Source organism: Anarrhichthys ocellatus, unplaced genomic scaffold, assembly GCF_004355925.1.
Source record: "Anarrhichthys ocellatus isolate YVR2014 unplaced genomic scaffold, GSC_Weel_1.0 scaffold16, whole genome shotgun sequence".
Lineage (NCBI taxonomy): Eukaryota > Metazoa > Chordata > Actinopteri > Perciformes > Anarhichadidae > Anarrhichthys > Anarrhichthys ocellatus.
The window spans coordinates 8,710,603-8,733,909 of NW_022280046.1; the positions used below are offsets into that span (position 1 = coordinate 8,710,603).

At 40.3% G+C, this 23,307-nt stretch overlaps 1 protein-coding gene across 2 annotated transcripts in view; it reads right to left on the bottom strand.

The window, feature by feature from the left end:
* Positions 1-5,284: 5,284 nt before the first annotated feature.
* Positions 5,285-23,307, bottom strand: part of onecut2 (one cut homeobox 2) — a 36,910-nt gene continuing 18,887 nt past the window's right edge. Inside the window, exons 2-3 of one of the 2 annotated variants that reach the window (XM_031855563.1) lie at positions 12,503-12,577; positions 5,285-7,981 (exon numbers count right to left, since the gene is read on the bottom strand). In XM_031855563.1, the coding sequence (XP_031711423.1) occupies positions 7,692-7,981; positions 12,503-12,577 (365 nt within the window). In that variant the 3' untranslated portion in view covers positions 5,285-7,691. The remainder of the gene's footprint in view (positions 7,982-12,502; positions 12,578-23,307) is intronic. The other variant, XM_031855564.1, reaches the window with a different exon arrangement.

The window sequence follows — 23,307 nt, forward strand, 5'->3', positions numbered from 1 at the left end:
CGCACCATGGACCACCGTGGCAACCTTTGCTTCTGAGAAGTGAAGCCAATACTGAAGTGCCTTAAAGTTGCATTCTTTCTAATGGCCATCAGGGGGCGACTCCTCTGGTTGTAAAAAGAAGTCTGATTGTATAGAAGTCTATGAGAAAATTACCTCAGTAAACATTGTAAACATGAGTTTATGGTCTCAATCTCTAGTTTCAAGTCTTCTTCAATACAGCATGATGTTCATTTAGTAAGTGATGGTCCATTTAGAGTCAAATAGACCATAAAGCAGAGTATGCTTTAGGGCGGGGCTACCTTGTGATTGACAGGTCGCTACCACGGCCCAAAATACAAGAAAATGCTGAATTCCAGACTTTAAAAACCGCAGTCCACATAAAAGTTTTTGCTACCCATGTCCTCTTTAGCCCTCCAAAGAGCATTTTTGATATTGTTAAATTTAGTTAGCAGATGTTTGAGACATCGCATGGAACTGAAATCTGTTTGATTCTAAAATGCAGTAATCTTTCTTTTTGGGGAATAAAATGGTGCTTTTATGTGTATACTGTATACCATTTTTACAATGTCAATGTAAGACTAAGACCTTAACCAGGGTAGAGCTGCGTGGATGTAAACACACACCGTTTGTTGGCCTCTCAAGGATTCCGGTTATCTTTGGTGAGTCAGTTTATGTCAACGCATGGCCATTACTTCACCTGATCAAGTGTCACTAGAACGTCAGTCTGAAATTCATTGCTTGTTCAACAATAGTCAGCAGGAGGCAAAGAAATTAAAAGCAAAACAACCAATAAATTAGCCATACAAATCCCAAGGTGGAAAAGAAAAACAGATGCAGTGCTTATTATTCGGTAGGCTATTTGTCTGAAAGAGATTGTTTTCATTTTCGAAAAAAAAAAAAAAATCATGACCAGGACAAAAAAACAAAACTAGATTGTTTAAAAAGTGAGAGCAAGTGTTGACATTCAGAAGTACGCAAGTCTAATCTGACATTCCTACATTTGTTCTGTCATTAAGTCTAAACATTCATAAAAGAACATTTCATTTGCTTTTTAAAGTAAAGCCAACTAAGAATAAATTAACAGGCCTGGCACAAGCACTGCATCTTTGATGCAACTAACATTCTTAAATACTCATAAATATCCATAAAAAAATCAATTACATCTAATTAAATAACATTAAATTATTAAGTACAAAACTAGCGTGTTCTAAAACACCTCATAAATAAATACAGCATTGAACAGAAAGAAAAGGGAACATACAATGTAAACTTTGGCAAAGCTAATCATTAAGGGAAAAAGGGTTCAGAGGGAGATTTGGCAACAAATATGTTCGCTTAAATTAATTCACAATTAAAAAGAAAACATAAATTACATAAAATAAAAAATAAAAATCGCATATTGCAAAAACCTAGGAAGGAACATAGTCGTAATAGTAGACACATAAGTATTGGCAAATAATTGTAAGTACTTAAAAACAAACAATGAAAACCTCTTTGGGACAGTTTTTTTGGTTTCATACCCATTTTTTGTTCTTTTTTTGGTTTGGCAGGTTTTTGCCTGTGTTACATCCAGACAGAACTGCAAGTGGGAATGGAAAATGGCCGCCACCCCCCTGAGCCACAAGCCACGCCCCTCCATTGGGCGTAGTCAGCAGGATTGGAGGGTCAGGTGGGCGGAGGATTTCTTTGGACTAGAAGCTTTACATACAGAAAGAGAGAGAGAAAACTAAGGATAAAGCTATTTGACCGATATTTTAGCAGTTTCTCTCAGCGGGCGAAGTGTTTTTTGGTTTTGTTTCATTTATTGTCGTTGTATATATGGAGCAGCAGCATAGTTCCTCCCCCCTAAAGAACACGCTAACGTGGGTTTGTTAGCAATGGACAGTTAGTATGTCCAATTATCACTCTCTCTGAGGCTCCTCCTCCAGCATGGCAATGTGGGCTATAACTAACTGTGGTGTAATGATATTTCGACAATTTGCTGTCCTCTTAAGAACTTTTCCACCCAAGCTAGCAGTGCTTTTGTTTGGTAGCCAAAACTCAACTAACATCCGCTGGATTGTCCTCAGTAATTTGGGTCTGTTGCCACATCTCTTCATTTTGAAACTTAGAATTGGAATTCAGTGGGTTTTCAAACTTTTCAAACTCAAAGTATCTCAAATAAGAAAAGTGAGGAAGCCTGATTTCTATTCTATATGCCTGTGAAACTCAGGGTTCAGAATGGGTGACATTTTGTTTTTCAGTTAGTTCCTTTTTTCACTTTGTATTTATAATTGCAGATTAAATGATTACGGTCATAATTTGGAAATGGCCCAATTTTTTTCTTTTCTGGTTCCTACTAGGCTTGGGTTGAAAAGGTAAAAAATCAGAGGCGGTGAGTTGAACAACACTGTGAGTGACGTTGATTGATCTAGATTGCAGATTCAGGATCTGTCCGGGACTGTCAAAATGAGTATGGAAAAAAGAAAAAGATCTGTGTGTGCTACTGTTTTGTACAGCAGAAAATCTTTGGTATGTACTGTACGTTTCACATAGCATAACATTGTCACTCTCTCCGCAGTAGGAAGTGTGCCGGACAACAGCCAGCTCAACATGAAAAAGTGGCCTATTTGAATCCCCAGACTGGGTGGAAGCAAAATGGAAGATGGAAGCTTCTGAGTAACAGTCAACAAGCTCGTTGGTGGGATTTGTTTTCCCCTCGATGCTGACGCACCAAGCTGCTTGTGTCAAACCGCATGGACGTGAAGCAGGGGGGGAAATAAACAGTCCCTGTGCTGTTGTCTGGCAGCTTTTGTTTCTACTGCTGGAGATTGTTGGAGGTAGACTTTGTCCTGTGGAGCAGGTAATGACTTGTGGTGGAAAAAAAACAAGAACACACAAACAGCAACAGCAGCCATCTTAGAAACTCCCGAGACGTGTTTCTCTTTTTTCGAGCATCAAACGTTTGTGGTAATGTTTGGTCATTGCCGTGCGTGTGAAGGATTTATAACTATAATGGCTGCATGTGTTGACGCCATGCTGGAGGAATGACCAATCAAAACACCAGATGTTTTCATTTCAGCTTTGTAAGATACAATACAGACCCGTATGAGTGTCTGCCGTGGGGAAAATGAAGCTCACTATTAGCTGGCAGAATGCTAGCTATCCTGAAAGGAACTGTGATTGAGCGTCCTGGCTACCTTTCTCAACTTGTAAGTATAGAAGGATGCAAAACTGCTACAGGCCTGAAAGTTAAAGTATAGACAAGCTTGATTAGCCTACATGCTAACCCAGGCAGTTTTGTGTGCAACAGATGTAGTAAAATAATAATTAGTGAGTGAAAAGTCCAAAGGGTCCTTTTCGGGGGGAGGAGGATTTGCGACTGGACTTAACGGTGAATCTTTGGTTTGTTAGCTGATGAGGTTTCTGTTGTTCTTTTAACCGTTTTTTTTACTTTGAAAAACTGCATAGGCACACGTTAAAGACACTCTTCAACCGTGAGAGACACATTAATGTTCTGCCGTTTTTTGGGGGTCGGAGGGAAGAAAATGGTCGACGGCATCCTCCGTTGGTTCCTTCCCTCCTTCCCGTGTGGTTTTACCCTTTTCAGTCCCCAACTTGCTTCCCCTTAAAGATGGCCTGATGCAACATCAGGCAGAACAAAGCTACTTCTCCGATCCCGTGATGTCATCCTTTCTCCTGTCCTTCTTCTCGTCGTTGACGACATCGTCCATTCTGGACATTGTCGCCGCCACTCTTTTTTTTGTGTTTTTTTTTTTTTTTTTTTTTTTGGTAATAATTCTCTTCCATCTTCAGTTTTTCCATTTGTTGGTACAGTTAGGTGCAGAAAAAGGTTTTCTTTGGTTTCGATTTGTCAATAAATAGAAAAAGTCTCAAGTGTCCATTTTTTTAAATTTTAAATCGTTCTTAAAGCCTTTGGCTTGTCTCTAACCAGGCTGGGACTCAGCCTGGGGTTTTCTAAGGAGCAGGGGCTGCTGACTGACGCCTTTCCTTTGGTTTTGTTTCTATTTTTGGTTCGATAGCTTGAGTGAAAGATGATTGATGAGGTGATTGCGGATGGTAAGGCTGTTGAACTGGAGTAGGACGTGGCGGCGGTTGAGGTTTTTTGGATGCGCTAGTATTTACATCATGTGTCAAGGCTGTACAGTGTGACGGATCAAAGTAAAATGAATGGGTGTTGTGGGATTTGGTAGAGATGGATGCTTGGTGAGGTCTGTACGGACACGAAGAGAGTCAGAGAGACAGACAGACAAATGTTGTCTCTGTGTCTCAGTCCATCTGTCTTTTTTTACCAAGCATCCAACTCTACTATGCTGCAAACAAGATCCATCTTAGAGCCATCTAAGATTTTTTTTAGAGACAATGGTTGAGTGGTAAGGGTTAGGTTTTCACCACTATCAACAAGAAAACAAGTTGATTTCACAAGCGGAAAAAATTCCATTTTCTCATTAAAAATTTGAAGTCTGAAGATGTTACTTTATTAGCGTTTGCAGCATTTAATACCGATCTTCCAGCCCGCTGACCTTCTGGAAGAGACGGACCTGCCAGGCATCGTCTTTAGATTGTCCTCTTTAACTATTACAAAGGCCCTGATTCGCCTGGACAGTTCGTCTTCCGTGGGTTCAGACGGTTTACTGGTTCTGCTGTTGTATCACTTGATGTGTTAAGAGTCTGCGGTTTGTTTTTCGAGGTATCTGTGATGGCAGCTGGAGGCTTCAAGAAAGCATCTTAGTTACAGCTGGATTTACACCAAAAGGTCAAATTGTAAGGCTCTGAGCAAGCTTTGCCCAAGAACCCCTTCAGCAATGACAAACCAACAGTCAAAGATTTGTAAAATATGCACGGACTCTGGACATGGGCACTGGAAGATTGTGTCAAATCTACAGTGTGTTGCGTAAGGTAAGAATTTCGGTCGTGATCGTGCTAAAAACTAGACGGCCCTTCTGTAAAAAGGGCCGGGCGCTTCAGACAAACTCTGTCCTACATCGTGATAATCATCCCACAATTTTGTAACCCTCTGAGAAAGACAATCAATCCTGTTTTATACAGTGATTGGCCAGGTGTGCTGTGGTGTGACAGTAGCCGGGGTTAGACTCAACTACTTCCATCACTTTCTGTGTGTGGTCCAACACCACGAATGCCTTAGAGGACAGATTGTCGCCATTTGTATGGGTCGTTGGACCTTGCCTATTGTTATGATTGGGCGAATGGGGCCATTTGGAAAAGGTGGAAACAGTTTGGTCTCTAGATGTAGTCGGGCAACATGTTTGAAGCATACCTTGGCCTTAAGTGTTAAACTACCTCTTTTTTTAGTGCTGTCCGTGCTCATTTCACAAAACTTTGTCAGAAATGGCTCAAGAAACCAATATGTGTGCAACCGTGTCTTGTCGCTTCTGCTGGTTTGTTAAAAGCCCAGGAGCTCTTGCCGCTAAACACTCTTTTGGTTAAACATGGATTATAAACATAACTTTAAGCTTTAATGCTTTGTAAGGGATTGATGACTTTCTGGTTGTTTTGTGTCCAAACACACTGCATTTATATGCGAACAGGGACTTTACCCATTTTATCTTACACCCATCTAAACGGGGAGAAGTAACAAGTAAAGCCTTTTGTGTTTGTGTAAATCCAGGCTGGATTTGGCGATTTCTATCTCTGAAAGAGAGCTATAGCTGTAGAGAAAATGGAGTTTAGGCATTAAAAAATCTGCCTTCAAAACATTTTACCACATTTTGGACCACAGATGTGGCTCAAATTGTTAAAAAATTTCAGTGACAGATCAAACAGCACCAGTTTTAGCGTCTTAATTGGTGTCTTTGTTGTAATTGTTGCCAAGATGCTAGGCTGGAAACCGCTGCCCTGATGGATGAGTTACCATGGTAATATAAATTATGGGTGTGTGAAGCCAGGGTAAACTTTGGTTCGCTTTGGTTTAGCTGACAACGTTTCGGTCAGGGTGGGGATTTCCGGGGGAACGTTCGGGAAATGACTCTTCAAAGTTGTGTGTCTTTGTGTGAAGCAGGTGTATTTGCTTGTCTGCAACAGAGTGTGTCTTACGAGCATGTTTGTACATTACAGTGTGTAACGACAGAATGCCGAATGGATTTCAGCCACTGTTTAGAAAAAATGGCATCCTGAGTTTTCTAAGATGTGAAGACCACTCGGCTTAGCAGAGAGCCCCGGTTCTATTGCAAAGAAAATGTGCTTCAAGATTGTGCTCACATACGTTGTTTATATTCATATATAATACCCCAAAACTCCACTGAACGCTAAGTATGCTGAGAGAGAAAGCTTGTGTGTCGGTGAACGGTCGTGTATCTGTGTGTTTGTGCTTGCATATTTTGCCATTTCCTAACTTTAAGAATCCTCAATGCCCCCCCTTAAATAGTCCAATTAATACATCTTTTTTGGGGGTAAAATTGAAGAGTTTTGTCTCCAAAAAATGACAGAAATCTCATCATTTTGTAAAAAAAAAAAAAAAAAAAAAAAAAGTTGGTTATGAAGTCATAATTTAAGAAAATAACAATCCATCTACAACCTGGATCATTTATATATATATATTCCAGAGATCAACTTCAGGTACGTATTTTCCTTTTAAAAATGGACATTGAACATTTTGGAAGTAAACTCTTCAGCTCTGATCTCAGAAAACAGACTTTGGTTTTTCTGTTAGTGTTTGTGAGCCTGACGGTTCACATCAGGGACTGCACAGCCAAATGAACACAGTTGTTGGACTGTTTTTTCCTCCATCGCTCAACCATTAATTGACACATGCATAAACTGACAAGCTGAACCTACTGATTTAGATGAATAAATCATTGAATGTTTGACTAGATCATTTGAACATAACAACCACTAGCTTTTCCCAAGCATACTGAGGACACTCAGTCCAAGCCAGTTTGTGGGCCTCATGAGAAGACTATTTTTATGGTTTCTTATGACTGAGAAAATGTCCCCTATACATCTTTGGTTTGGTTAAAAAAAACAACTGTAATCCACAGTCCAACTTCACCCTAAGCTGCACAAACTCACCTCCTTTTGTTTTAAATCACGCTTCAGCTACAGCGATCTGAATTTGACTGTGCAATCTCTGAAACCAGACTTCTGAACGTGAAAGTCTTCAACTCTGCCCAAAACAGATGCATCATTGCCATCTTTGGGACATTTGAAGGTCGAATACAATTCCATAGAGAATTTTTCATAAAGCTTCTATTGGTTTCTTGTTTGGTCGGTTGGCTCCTAGCTTATATATATTGCATAATAGAAAACATACGTTGTCTTCTAGTCTTTGGTATTTGGGCTAGTGTGTCAGCTTATTGTCCTAAAGGAGACATCAGCAGTGAAAGTCTTTGATTTAAAAGTTGTTTCCCCACCCAATGAGGTTTCTATGTTTTATAGGTGAGTTTACCCTTCGGCTTTGTTATGGATTCACGATGATTTTGCAAAAAGGCGGTTAGGCTATAAACAATTCGTCGCAGTGAGCAGCCCCTCTCAGTTTGTCACCCTTTGACGAAAGCAGAACGGACAAACAAATAAAAAATATGTAAAAAGTTTGGTTTTTCCTCCTCGCTTCGACCGGACGAAACCTCGACCCGCGCCCCTCAACCCCACCGTCCCTCCCCGTTTCTCTGCCCCCGCCCGAGACCCATCCCCCCCCGCGCTCCCCTCCCCCTCCCCCTCCTCGCATTCTATTATCACGCTTTGGTACAAGTGCTGGACGCCGAGGAATGGGCGCCGGGGCTGCCTCCGTCGTCTGTCCATTTGTCCAGGCTCCGGCGGCGGGCGTTCATGAAGAAGTTGCTGACGGTGGTGAGTTCGAGGCCCAGCTGCTGAGAGATGGTGAGCTGCATCTCCTTGGACGGCCGCTTGTTCTCCTTAAAGATGGCCAGCAGGGTGCGCCGCTGCAGGTCGGTGAAGACCAGCCGCGACTTTTTCGGCGTGTTGTTGCGGTCCTTCCCCGTGTCCTGCTCCTTTCGTTTGCACGCTGCGGGGGGGAAGAAGACGATGAGAGAGGAGGAGAGGTAGTGGGATGAAGAGACAGAAAATAAAAGGGTTAGTGTTGTTTGTAGTAGTTGAACAACAGTTAAATATTGGATGATGTGAAACACAAACTGACAGAAGTTCATGTTCCTGTACATCTGATGTCTTATTCTCCCACTGAGTCATCACTACATTTAATCAATACAGCTCAGGCGTTCAACTCATAAGAATCATATGAGACGTAGAATGCAATGTGAAAGTTTGAGATGTAGCGGTGAAGTTTAATAATGGATGTTTAGATATTTAGCATGTTTTCACGCTTAATCCGTTTGGTTCATTTCAAATGAACTCTGGTGCGTTTTTCTTGTTTGATCTTTTTTTAAATTTTTACTGACCAGTAGGGGGCGACTCCTCAAGTTGCAAAAAGAAGTCTGATAGAAATCTATGAGAAACTGACTATTTCTCACTTGATTTATTACCTCAGTAAACATGAGTTTATGGTCTCAATCTCTAGTTTCAAGTCTTCTTCAATACAGCATGATGTTCATTTAGTAAATTATGGTCCATTTAGAGTCAAACAGACCATAAAGCAGAGTATGCTTTAGGGCGGGGCTAACTGTGATTGACAGGTCGCTGCTGCTACCAGCAGATCGTTGCATCACTCCTCCGCATTCGAAATATGGTCACTTGCATTTATCAATTACAAAAAACAACAACATGGCTACGCCGAAATCGCCCAACTCAAGGCTTTAAAACGTCAGTCTACAAACCAATGGGTGACCTCATGATGACTACGTCCACTTCTTGTAAACAATCTATAGGCTGGGTGTGAAAGCTGTCAATCGAACTCTGACGCGGACTCTGCAACCAGACCAAGACTGCCTAAAACTGTAGGTCTACCCCCATCTCGAAGTAAACTCTGGTGCAGTTTGGGTGTGGTGTGTTTTTGTTGGATAAATACTATAAGTCCATCAGAAAGAGGGGCGCTCTGGTCCCAGCGGTTAAGGCACAGACCATGAACTATGTCGCATGTTGTTCCACATTTCTCTTTTCTTGTGTCCAACCGTCTCTCTGCTGTCGGCTGTCCAATAAAGCAGTGGTTCCCAACTTTTTTCTTCAAGCCCAAAAAAATGACAAATCCACGAACAAAATCCTAAATCCTCAATTTAAATTTAAATCTGTTAGTCTGTTTCTATTAAACCAACTTTCTTTAATGAATATAACTCGTCCATTTCCTCGACATAAACAAAGTGATGGCGTCTTGACGGATTTTACTTTTAGACTTCACAACGCTCCGGAGTTATTGAAAATGTTTGGATCTCACGAGTCGGAAACCATCCTAGTCGTAGGTTGGGAACCACCACAATAAAGGTTAAAAAAAAAGAGTAAAAAACACAGGTGTGTATTTTAGCAGTTCCTCATTAATCGTATCCCCACATCATTTTATAGATGCATCTTTTTCATCCTGTTTTGTATGATGATGTATGAGGCTCAATAGCTAATGGCGCAAACTACGGCGAAAAGTGCTGACAGAGCTAACAGTGTTTACCTGACGAGGAACCGAAGGGTGGCCGCTACGCTTGGCGCTATCAGCTGTAACATCGCTAATAGCTGTTTGCTGCAATATGAAATGATCAGAATGTTAAATGCAGCTCCTTTAATGCTCACTCTTAAGCGCTTGCTTTGGGAAAAGTGAGTTGAAATGTAAAGGAGGGCACACCACCTAAATTAAGAATTCCAGTATGATATTTCAGTCCATGGTGGAGGAAGTTAGATCAATCTGTGATTCTAAATTGCCTGTAGGTGTCGATGTGAGCGTGAATGGTTGTCCCTGAAAAGGATAAGCGATTACGGATAGTGGATGGATGGCTACTCAAATTAGCTTTATTCTATTCTATTTTCAGTTGTGACTGAAAAAGTGCTGACAGAGCTAACAGTGTTACACTGTTACGTTCCCCTTTTTGGCATCTAAGGGATGCGGGGAGTAACGGTGTTATTTTCCCGGGGAAATAACACCGTTACTCCCCGCATCCCTTAGATGCCAGAACGGGGAACGTAACAGTAACGATAATAATAACGATAATAATTATTAATAATAATTATAATACATAATAAAAAATAATAAACAGACATTTTTTTACATAATAGTATAATATAATTGCAATAATAGTAATAAAACACCTTTTATAATGTGTTTGCTGTTGTATCTCAGTCAGTCACTGAGGAGGAGGTCTGGGTGCGTTTGATTTGATTACCTCTCTGAGTTAAGTCAGTACGAATGAGGTTAAGTGGTCAAACACACACACACACACACAGCTTCTTATTACAGTGTTTAGCGACCTGACGACAGATGCAAATGAAAGATGGCCAGCATCTTGTTTCTCTGCTGCTCTCTATTTCGTAATAACTGGTTGAGTGTCTTTATAGCCTTCGTGATCAATACACATATCTAATGTTTACACTGAGTGAAACATTCAAACCGCAGACCCCATGTTTTTTTTTTTTCATGGCTGGACATATTCTACATGTGTTTAGACATGTTTTCCCCCGAAAAATTCAGCCTGATGAGTTTGGTGTCTTTGTCGTCAGTGGGAGTTATTTCTTAAGTTTAGCATTGTGGCTAGTTGCTGGGCTGGGATGGATCAATTGAAAATGTCACTGTTGTTCATTATACAGGTGGCAACTCTCCTTCTGCTCTCCGGGTAAATAGGTGAAATGTTACAAAGACTTCATGTTTTACTCCACACTCTCAGGAGTTGTAATACAATTTGTCACTGACAGGTGGTGCTATTGATCTCTGCATATGAGGAGCCACATGCACACTGGATTTAAAGCATATAGTCAGTGTCTGAGTGTCTGAGTGTGTGTGTGTGTTTGTGTGTGAGAATTACTCACATTGTGGGGACATACATCTGTTTACTTGCCTTCCTTTTGGGGACAAAATGCACGTCTCCCGTTAAGTACAGTTTAGGATGAGGACGTGGTTTATGTTTTGTTTTTTTAGAGGGTTAGGATTAGGATTAGACAAGTAGTGGTTATGGTTGTGGTTTGAGTAATTCTCCAGGAAATGATTGTAAGTCAATGTAATGTCCTCTAAAGTAATGGAAACATGACTGTGTGTGTGTGTGTGTGTGTGTGTGTGTGTGTGTGTGTGTGTGTGTGTGTGTGAGAGAGAGAGAGAGACAGACAGAGATCAAAAGAGACACGTCTGCTTAGAATCATCAGACGTACGTATAATGACAAATTGTGAATGAAAGGCCAAATTGAAATAAGACTGTCATAATAATAATAGCTATTATCAGAATCTGCCTGGTCTTTTAAATGAACGCTATAAAACATGTTGATCCACATGTTTTGCCAGTGCTACCATTTTTTTCAACCTGTTTTGATTAAACCCTGTTTCACGTCATCTTTTTTAAATCTCTCGTTATTCCTGATTTTATTTTAGAGCACTTTATTATTATTAATGTTATTATTACTGGATTTAAAAGTGCTGTTAAACTTATTATTGATATTTATATGGATAGGACATATTCTATAGGGTATATAGAAGAATGTCACCATCAACCCAAAACTGTGTCACAGTTTTTGTTCTTGTTTGTTCAAAGCGTAAACTAGAAAGGATCTTGGACGTTGGACCTGACTGTTTACTGGGTGATCTTTGTGATAAAACATCCGACTGTGAGCCAACGTGTGTTTCTAGCAGCTCAACTGATAATGACTCTCGGAACCCCAAATAATTTATCTTTAACTGTGTTAAAACCTTTATTTAAACAAGGACAAACATGAACAGTGTTATTTTCACTACTACTTTTTCTACTGCTTGTAGTAAACCTACTACACCTGCTATGTGATTATCACGGCCATTGTACAACTCTTTATGCTAGCCGCTAATATGTTTTTTGTTATCACTAGCAGTAATAAGAATTTGTGCCAGGTAGTGCCAAAACAATCCACCCACAAGGCTTTTATTGTGAAATTTGAAGTGTTTTGACATTTCTGTCCGATGAACTCCTTCTGTTCTATTGATAGGAGGAAAATCCTTTCTTCACCTAATTAATATAATATGATAAGGATAATACTATAAGAAAATAAGACTTTTCAAAAATAAATAATTTAAAAGACACAAGGAGGATAAAAATAAGGTTAAAAGTAGATGAAAGCATGAAATGGAGTGGAATGGTAAAACCAGAAGAGATATATTAAATATTACCAAAAACTTTCCTTTAAAAATGTTTTAAGAAGTGATTTACTACTACTACTACTACTACTACTACTATTACTGCTACTACTACTGCTACTACTACTACTAATAATAATAATACTTATTCATGTCAAAATATGTCAAGGTATTCTAGGATCAAATTAGTTTGACAAATTAATGTTTTTTGTGCATATATACATACAAAAATACACTCAAAATAGTGTCTTCACTTACAATAGTTGCAGTTCTATAATTAAGGCGACAGAAAAAAGAATATTCATATGATTTTCTTTGTGCACTTTTGTAGTGTTTGTTTTGCACCTGGCATTTCCTGACTGGACTTGTGTTGATCATCGTGAAGCTCTGGTAGCTGTGAGTAACTGGAGGTACTTCCACCTGACAGAAAAGAGTATACAGGTTTTTATTTTCAGTATTCCTTCCATGCATATTTCATGCATGCATTATGAAACACAACGGTCGACAGTTCTGAGCTGACTGTGGCTGCCCCCGCCTTGTTTTCACTTTGATTCACACATTTCATTTCACATTTCCTGGTGGCCCGTCACAAAAAAAGTACGTCTGGTTCCAGATTCATATAATTATAATACATTTCGTTCTTTTATATGTATATTACACAACAGCTTCTTTTGGTAAATGAGGAAAAAAAATTTGGTAGAAAAATTGTACAATTAAAAAATGCATTGATTTAATACTAATAAAATTCAGTTTTGTATTGTCACTTTAGTTTCAAAAACATTTCAAACCATATTTGTCTCTTAATGTGGACTGCCCCAAAAAAGGACAAAAAAAACCAACACATTTAATTTCCAACCAAATTAAGCCCAGTTTAATGGCGGAATGCAATTTGAAATGATTCACATAGTAATTTAAGAATTTCCCTCATGTACAGAAGATCATTATAGCCACATGTCAACATATCTTTGAGTCCTGAATAGAGATGCACAGGTCCAGGTACTGATAACAGATATCGGTCCTGTACTGACTTAAATAGCTGGACCAGGTCTCGTATCGGATACCATTATTTTAATAAATAACATTCATATATTTGTATTTATTTGTTACATTTTGTTTGACAAAGTCAAGAGAGCAACGGTTGACTCTGTTGCAGCTAGAATTCACTTTAAACTCAAACACATTTCCCCATGTGGCCCTAATGCTCTTCCGTACACACCTAACATTGCTGGCTTCATCTGTGTGTCTCGGTGATGTCTTTTTGTCATTTAGTTGTATATCGCATGAATGTTCTGGAACTACTTTATTCGGACATGACGGCTGTTTGTTTAAGACATTCCACTGTGCACAAGTGCAGAATAACAAAACAGTGTTTGTTATTCTGTGTTGGGACAAATTCAAGTTGTTCAGACACTGTTTTTTTTGTCTGGATAGTTCCAAACATGCAGTTGTCACTAATGAAGACTGAAGATATAGGATGGAAGTACTGGTCTAATTATAAAAGTTTATTTGTTTTGCTGCATTGCTAGATAGAGGGAATCCAAAAATATCTCACGTGCGAAGAATCTCCTCAACCAACAATAAAAATAAATAAATAAATGTTTTGCAAAGGTCAAAAAATAAACAGTGAAATACGGTTTCAAATACTGCAAATAGATTTCCAGTGTACACCTTTCCCTCTCTGTCTCTCTCTTTGCAGCTTACTGTAGCTCGATGGAAAGCAGCTCTGCAGCAGTTCACGCCGGACTTAAAATAAATAAATAGTGCAGACGTGTTTACGTTTAAAAAAAAGGGACCAATCAAAATCACCCACCCATAAACACAGTGTGCCGTCAATGTGATGAAAAGCACGCTCGAGTGATTCGATCGGGCTTTTTTTTTTTTTTACCCCCCTCTGGTCGAGGTTACAGTGAGGATCAAATACGCATTTATATTATTCAAAAGGGGTTTACCGGTTTGAGGAGGGGCGACAGTAAGGAGGGGGGAGGGGCAGCCATTCTTTTAAAGTAAAAGGTTGAGTCAATAGGATCAATAAAGCAGGGTTCCTCTGTCTTTCATCAGCTCTCTCAGTCTCTCTCTCTCTCTAGACATAAGTGTGTTGCTAAACGTGATCAGCAGAAAACACCAGAATCTCTTCACCGTGTCTTTTTTTGAATCCTCTCTGTGTGACTCAGCTGTCACAGCCTCCCTCGTCTCTGTTATACTCAGTGATTCAAACTACAATCGCAGTCGTCATAGTTATTCCCCTAATATCACATCATCATCATCAGTATAACCTTCTCAACCATATGCCGATTCTCAAACGCTAAGTAGGGCTGTCACAATATCAGATGTTCACAACACAATTATCGTGTTCAATAGAATTCACGATGACGATGTTATCACATTAATTGAATTAAAAAATAATATTTCATAAAATAATAACAATAACAATTATGTTATTAGCCAAATTCATCTTTAACTTTTAATTTGTATCCATTTAGTCTCTTCTTGGCAAATGAATTACACTCCCGATACGAGTGTAGGAAGGTGGAGAATGTCTGTAATCATAACTGTATAAAAGGATTTAAGAGACACTGGATACTGCAATATTATCACGTGTGTTATGAACATGATATCCATATTTCATTTTTTAATACCACGATTATCGTCAATACTGGTATAACGCTTCGCCCCTGATTTTGATCCTAATCTTGCCAGTTTTACACTGGAGGTCCAAGTTCTAAGGTATTGTGTCGACTCTTGTGTCTCAAACAATTTCAAACGATAGCCATCCTCTTTATAAGGGAAAGAAACATTCTATAACAACCTCATCACCACCATAATCATCTCGACCACAATGGTTCACATCAACATGATCATCTCATGACATGAATATCATGTTCATCACATTATGATCATCATCTTAGAGTAACAGTACAACATTTTGGGAATTTCATTTATTTGACGATCAATATAGCTCTCATGTCCGTATGCTAAGTTAGGTGGTCAAATCAGGACGTGGTTAGCCTAGCTTAGCATAAAGACTGGAAGCAGAGGTGAAACGACTAGCCCGGTTCTGTCCAAAATCCCAGCACCTCTGAAGCTCATTTCTTTTGTGCTTTCTTAGGGAGGTACTACGTGCTGGAACTATTTCTTGGCAAACAACACCTGTCTCCCAGTGGCTGTGCACAGCCTTCCTGAAGCCTTCTCCTCACAATGAAGTTGCCAGGTTTGGTACCATCGCGACTGAAGAGAACAAACCCTGTGCTCACTGACTGCATCTGGCAACCTGTGCAGTAGCTGCAGATGCTGCGCAGAAAAAGCGGATGTCCACCTTAGGGCTGGACCCGAATATTTCGGCTACTCAGTTATTCATTCGTTGCGTAGATATTAGTTTTTTCAATTTTGGTATTCGTGAACAGAGAAATGTCTGAGTCCTTTCCGGGTCACGTCATGGAGATGAGCCAAGCCAGAGCCCTTAGTACCATTGCTTATGTTTGAGCGTAACACATGCAGGGCTTGGGCTGAGCAGAAACCTCCAGGTGGCAAAGCTGAATTTTTAAATTTATGCTAGGCTAGGCTAACGACGCCCTGACTCCAGCTCCGTACTTAACGCACAAACAATACATTGATATCTATCTTCTCCTCTCACTCTCGGAAAGAAAGCAAAAAAAACAGTTCTTAAACTGTGAAACTATTCCTTCAACATCATTTGTTTTATTTTATTCTTCTAATCCCAATCCTTTGTAATCTAAGTCATCACCGCTGTAATTATTGTCATCACAATAACCATTATCACCAGCTTCAAAATCATTGCGTCACTCTTAAACCGTCAGTCACTCTCATCATCATCATCCCAAGTATCCACCAGTTAAAATCATTCTTACCACATGACCAGAATCAGTCTCATCCCAGTTGTCATTCTTGTAACCGCAATTATTTCAAAACATAATCATCACCACCATCCCAATAGTGCTCGCTGCAACACAATCATCTCCATTATCATTATCACCACTGTCGCATCGGCATCGCAATCACCATCATTTTCGCCAGACAATTCAAGATGGCCGTATGCTGGCAGAGTTGGTCATGTGAAAGTGTTGTAAATGAGAGGCACCGGCGATACAAATGTGTTCTCAGCTTTCTGTTCGCTCAAACAGCGATCGTCCAATCATAGCTTACACTGTTTATCTGCTCTAACATAAGCTGCAATGGTTAGCATGTCAGATACAGTGAAGGCTAACGTTACTTCCAAAGACTATTAGGGTTATGGTTCCATAAAGCATTTTAACAGCAAACTACATTGGTTTGTAGGGTTGCAGGTTATGTAAGTAAAAGGAAACTCCCCTTCACTACCCTGAGGATGCTGGTCCTGGAAAATAACAGTCGGATAATACATTCATGCTTATTATGCAACTGTAAAAACAAGGAATCCCTGTCTGTCTGTATGTGTGTCCTTTGCCTAGCTCGAGCACAGTTCATCCGATTTGCTTCACACTTGGCAGGTGTGTTGCTGGGGACCCAAGGATGTGCAGTGACAAAGTTGGTGCAATTTGGAGTCGAGCATGTCGTCCTCAGTGGGCCTTTACCGGCCGCGGCTCATTGATTGCAGTTCACTTTTGCTGCTGTATGTACTAACGTTAAAACCATCGCTGTCATGCCGAGCAATCGGCGTGCTCTGAACAGTCACGATCTTCGATCGGCCATATGCTTGGAATCAAGCAATTGCCCGTTCCAAAGGGCCATGCCCCAAACGGGAGACTGCACTAGTACTTAGAACACTAGGACCAACTAGCTGCAATAAGAAGTCTGATTGTATAGAAGTCAATGAGAAAATTACCCTAACTCTCACTTGATTTATTACCTCAGTAAACATTGTAAACGTGTTCATTTCGTAAATTATGGTCCAGTTTATAGTCAAATAGACCAAAAACCAGGGTATGCTTTAGGGCGGGCGTACTGTGATTGACAGGTTGCTGCTGCTTCCAGAGCCGTATGCGGTGTCTCTATGTCACGTCTCCGCATTCCAATTATGGTCACTTACGTTCATTGGCTGCAAAAAAAACATGGCGACGGCCGTAAGATGGTGGCGGCGAAATCGCCGAACTCAAGGCTTCAAAATGGCAGTCCACACACCAATGTGTGATGTCACGATGACTACGTCCAGTTCTTATATACAGTCTGTGGCTGTAACTAAATTGCTCCAACATGACATGGATGCAGCATTTGGCCATTCACAAGGGCAACACCAGACATTTTTAAATTGCTGACAAAATCTGAGATGCGAGCATCCGTACACACATGTTGAATCAGGCTAAATAAGTGGTGAACTCATCCAATTTAAGACAGACACAGAAATGAACTGCTATTGAGACTTCCATTTTAAAAACACAATCAGCTGTGAACACCCACTGCTGACCAAAAGGTCAGGCCTTTTCCAATATGGCGGCTGAGAGGCATTATTTCACCGTAAAACCTTTTCTCTGTTCACTTGAATGGGGTTGAGTCAAGTGCTGAGCCACAAGAGCTGGTCAAACACTCACAGCAAACACACAAGTGTATTATACACAGGTTTTAAGAGTCAAGGGCAGCTAAACATCAATAGAAACATCAACGTGGTGCTTTATTGAAGCAGCCATTTCAAGTGAATACGTAAAAAAAACAGAGAGAAGAAACGGAGCAGAGAAGTTAGGTAGTGAAAGTAGAAATGGAGAGGAAAAGATGGATAGCAGCAGAGAATCAAGATGAGAAAGCAATGATGAGGATGTAAGTTCAACTCTTGCATGGACTCCCACCCTATCACATTCCCGGGTGAATATAGTTTATTGACAGTTGATAGTGGCCATGGGCCACCACTCCTTAGATTAAATAGATTTAAGTGTGTCCCGCAGGGCTCTATCTTGGGCCCAATTGTTTTCAGCAGTTTATCAGACAACACAACATAAATTTCCATAGCTACGCAGACAATACCCAGCTGTATATCTATATATGTCCAAATGATTCCTATCGATAACTTGATTGCATTAATTTGTGAGATAATGGATGAATTTCTTCCAGCTAAAAGATAAAGAATATAATATATAAATAAATATGATAAAATAAATACAGGAGACACTTATTACATATTAAGACACACACTTTTAACAATGCTTTTTCCTGTGGTTAAGATATTTAAATTAATCCTTGTTTAATTGCAAATATATTGCTAACTTAGATTGAATTGCTTATTAGATTTCTTTAATAATTTGCTTTTATGTAAAGTCTTTTGTGTTGCATTTTATAAACTCAAGTTTATTAAAAGTAAAAGTTTAAAGAGAGGAAATGAGTGAGCCAGCAAGCTTTGGTTTCATTCTACAGGAAGAGAAAGGAGAAAGAGGAGCTCGGCAGTGTCATTAGAGACTCTTTTCATCCTCACTGCAGAGATAGATCACAGCCTGGCAGCTTTACCATGACAGCCCCAGTCTCTACAGCGGCATGCGCGCGTCCTGTTGCCGATGGACGCGCATTGTGCATTTCCCACAATGCACGATGCAATGGAAATTGAGGAGCTCCTCACAAAAAAAAGTGAGGTGTGTTGACCTAAATATAGACAACTTTTTTGGAATTCACACGCCACACTTTGAAATTCTAGCAAGCCACCATGACATAGAAATTCAGCTATTATTGTTCCGCCTCTTTTCCTCTCTGGACTGTTTACCTGCATTCAACCAACACTTGCTGAAACGTGATCCGCAAATAAATGCAGAATCTGTTCCTAAAGATTAATACCTAATAGGTATTTAATAAGTATTAATGCATATTATACACCAGCTACACAGGATCCTGGAAAGACACTCACGCTTGTTTGTGAGTTTATTTCCCTGAAAAATTATGAGAAAAATGATGTGAATCCATCAGAGTGCACCTCTTTTTCTTTTTTCATTCATATACTGTATGTGGCTAAGGACCATGATCACATGGTATGGAGCACAAACAATACATACAATAACAACAAATTGATGGCACACAGCATGGATAAAGTAGAACAAATGCTACTCGATGTTTTTAACCAATACGTATAGCAGACAAATAGCTGTCAGCAAGTCACTCGCATTCAAACCCGACCTGGTCATGAGATCATAGAGTCTGACAAACATTCCAATGTTCATTTAGCAGCCATAAACTCACAGTAACATTGGCCGCTGTCTGTCTTTAAAACAGGTGTTTCTTCCTCACCAGGCTCTGTGCAACACTCGCCACCACTTTACTAAAGATCCAGCGCTAGGACCAGATCACCAGATGCTAACAGCTAACTAGGCACTCTGAGCTAACCGGGAGGTTCCCTTCTCGGGATGTTCGACATTTTTCCTCATTTAGCTTTTTGATGGCCAGACGCAGACAGAAGTAAAAGAGAGAGATGGAGATGAAGAGGCAGAGACTGAGAAAAAATGAGAGATTAAAAGGAGAGAGAAAGCAAGAGAGAGCAGAGAGGATCAATATAGCTGAATATAAACCTAGATGTCTGTCAGGACGCTACAGACTCAGACAGACAGGCTTCATTCTGTAAGAAAAAAAGGGTTTATGGCACAAAGGGCCACCATCAGCTGGAGAGCTCTGTCTCTCTCTTTATCGACCGTCTCTTATGTCATTTAGTATTGTGTTGCTGTCACGGCTATTACTATTTCTGCTGTCACAATCTTTCCCTCTCTTGCCTCCTTCGTATCTGTCCTCAATCCTTTTTTTCTTGCCTCTTGTTGTTCTTACTCTCATCTGTAATCTGTCTTTTGCATCTTCCTCACGTTCTCTTTCATCGCCCCTCTCCCGTCTCCATTATCTCTCTTTAACTCTCTTCTCCTTCGTCTTTCCCGTCTTCCTCCCCATATTCTTTCTTCTGATGCTTCCCTTTTCCTCCTTCCTGTCTCCTTGCCTCTGTGTCTCCTTCCTCTCCTTCATCTTCCCGCCCCTCCTATCTTTCCGTCTCTCCCTTCCCTCCCTCCTTCCCCTTTCTCCACGTCTCTTCTCTTCCTTCTCCCTCTCCCTCTCTCTCTCTCTTTCTCTCTCTATCTTTTTTTTTATTGCACCATTACCACTTAAGCCTTGGTATCCATTACACAGAGGGCATATAAGTGCAGGGTAAGTAGTAAAGTCGCCCTTCAACGTACACTTCGCTGCTTGTGTGTGGCGCCACATTTCGACACTCCGTCATGTGCCGGCAGAGCTGAGCGATGTTTTGATGAAGTCATTAATCAGCTGTGACGTGATTACAGCTGTGCAACAGTGACTGTGTGATGTCGTTGTGATGTCACCGGTAATCAGCAAGGCCTCAGGCTCTGAGTTAATATCAACCATTTTAAGGATGTTGTGCAGGAAAAAAAATCATGTTTTCAATAGCTAAAGGAGCCAAAAGACAATCTGGATATGAGGATGGGACCAGTTGGACCATCAAAAGACCAACCACGAGCACAGTAATTCACTCTGAAGACTTCCGTGTTCCAAAGCATCCCTGTGTGCTACATAATTATGTCCCTTCTACAACTAAACTGCACTCTCAATTACATTTGAGGTAAATGTATTTTCTCCCGGATTACGGACGCCGTTTTAAGCATGAGGTCAACGTTGAATTGAAACAAAGCATCACAAAAATGCTACTTGGTTAGGTTTAGTTTTAAGGTCCTTTCATGACAAGTGTCAAAATCACAGATTCTACTGAGAGCCGTGTTTAGGAGTCCTCATTCCTCAACTATGGTGAAAGTTATTCTGATGATTCCAAGCTTTACATGATTCCACTATCACTGCCTAAAAACGATCATAGCCCACACCGCCATGTAATATAAGGTCAGTTAGTCGAAACAACCACTTTATTGCACCAACACACACACTTTGTATCGCTAGATCTTTGGGTTAAAGCCGAGACGTTTACAATGGTGCTGGTGAGTGACTCATTAGTTACCATAACTGAGATGAATGATGGCCAGAACTATGACAATGTGGACGTAAAAAGCAATATCCTTCCTAGTAGTAGGAATATTGCAGTACATTACAGTGTGCAGACTTGAGATGCTTACCCTCGACATGGCAGCCTGGCAAACACATTTGAGGCTTCATATCTCAGCACTTAAACTTGCACACACAGATGTATACAGAGAGTAGAGACACAGCATCGTAGCAATCAGCCCTCCACTATAAGCTAGTGTGTGTGTGTGGTTGCGCTTAATGCACCACCCCGATGCTTCCGCGTTTAGACGATAACCGGAAATGGAACAACAGACTAAAGACACTCTCTCTGTCTCTGGTTCCCTCACACACACACACACACACACACACACACACACACACACAACAGAATTACTGAGAGCATGAATGAATCTGATAGAATCCTTTAACAAAACAGTATTGTGGTGTATGTCTCTCAGCTGAGAAATAAAGCAGCACTGATGTCTATCTTCCTATTGATTCGTTTTTGTTTTTCTAATTAACCAATGAAATGTTACAAAACAGCGGCAAATTCCTGTCGCCTCCATTTCAAGAGGCCAAAGTTACACCTGAAGTTGACATTTTTGTTTTTTAGTGAAAAGTTTCAGCTATTGGACGGATTACCATAACATTTACTCATGTTCCCCTAAGGACAAATTGTTTTGACAAAATAATGGCATTCCCATCACCTTGAGATGGACTTTGTGTTTAGCGTTAATTAGCAGAGCTTAAAGGGGGACCTTCGGTATTTTTCAAAGTGGATATATTCCCATGGTGTTGTGTCTAAGTGACGAACAGGGTTAACATTTCTGAAATTGGTCCATTATTGATGGAGAACGCTAAAGACGACAGTCACTTAACGGGCTGCAATTTAATCACTCAAGGAGAAGTCTCGTTTGGAAATATAGCAACGCATCCACGCAAAGCTACATTGACGAAGCGGAATTGCCATGAGCGATTGCATTGCAGCCCGTTCAGCGCTTAATACTGGTATGTAGTGACTTAGTCAAAAATGCTGAAATGACCTTTTAACATACTAAACTAAGATGGTAAAAATAGCAAACATTGTACTTGCTAAACATCAGCATGATGTTAGCATTGTAATTGTGAGCATATTAGCATGTAAAAGTTAGAATTTAGCTAAAAGCAGCACTGTTCCTAACAACAGCCTCGCTGAGCCACGACCGTGACTGGCTGGCTCGTATTCTTGTTACTTGAGATGTCTGAGATTAATTGATGATCACAATGACACTAAATTTTGTTGATTGCTTAATCAATCAATCAACCACTGTTTCTTTATAAGGAATGTCCGGTGTTACGTGTCTTTATTCAACAATGAGCCACACTGGTTCACTGGGTGACATGTTCCTTCATCACCATGAACACACACACTGTAGTTTATTTTGACTCAGTCACAAGTAACACAAATCCTCCCCAGTGTGCCAAATGTGTATTAATCCGCTGCTGAAAATAGTCCCCAACAAACACATGTTATTGTCCTGTTTGAGTGACCGCCGATCAAAAACTACGGTGATGAGCTGTTTTAGGAAATGACTGAGCCTTTTTCAAAAATGGAACTATGCATCTGTGAGCTGTTTAAAAAGATATCTTTACAGCTTCTGCAGGAGCCAATGGAAGTCAGAAAGTATTGAGAGACGGACTTGTTGGTTTTGGACGTGTTCACAATAAAAAAGGAACATTACATCAGTCTTATCTGTTAAACCCAGGGGTTAAACCATTCAATGATTAATGTAACTAAAGATAATGGATCGTAAGTTAATTATTCCATTTTAATGCAAACTTAGTTCAAATATGAAGAGTTTAAAGTACAACATAACGGGTTTTTGCTTTACCAACTTGTGTACATCCTGCACTACATCACAAATACATACATCTATTGCTATGACTGATTGTACTGAGGAACAAAGGGGGAGAAAGCGAGTGAGTATTCAGTGTGTGTGTATGTCCAGAGAGATGGTTTATCAGTGTATAATCTGTATATCCACACAGTCTGTGATGACATCACCGGACAAAGGTCTCGCTGACCGCTTACACCCACACACACGCATACCCACTCACACACTGTAATGTATCTCCAGTTGTTTACCAAGAGAAACGGGTCGACCAATCACAGCCCCCGGTGGCTCAGTGATGTCATTGAGCTGATGAGGAAATGGCCTCAGAGGAGTTTGATGTCATCCACCTCTCTCTCTCTCTCT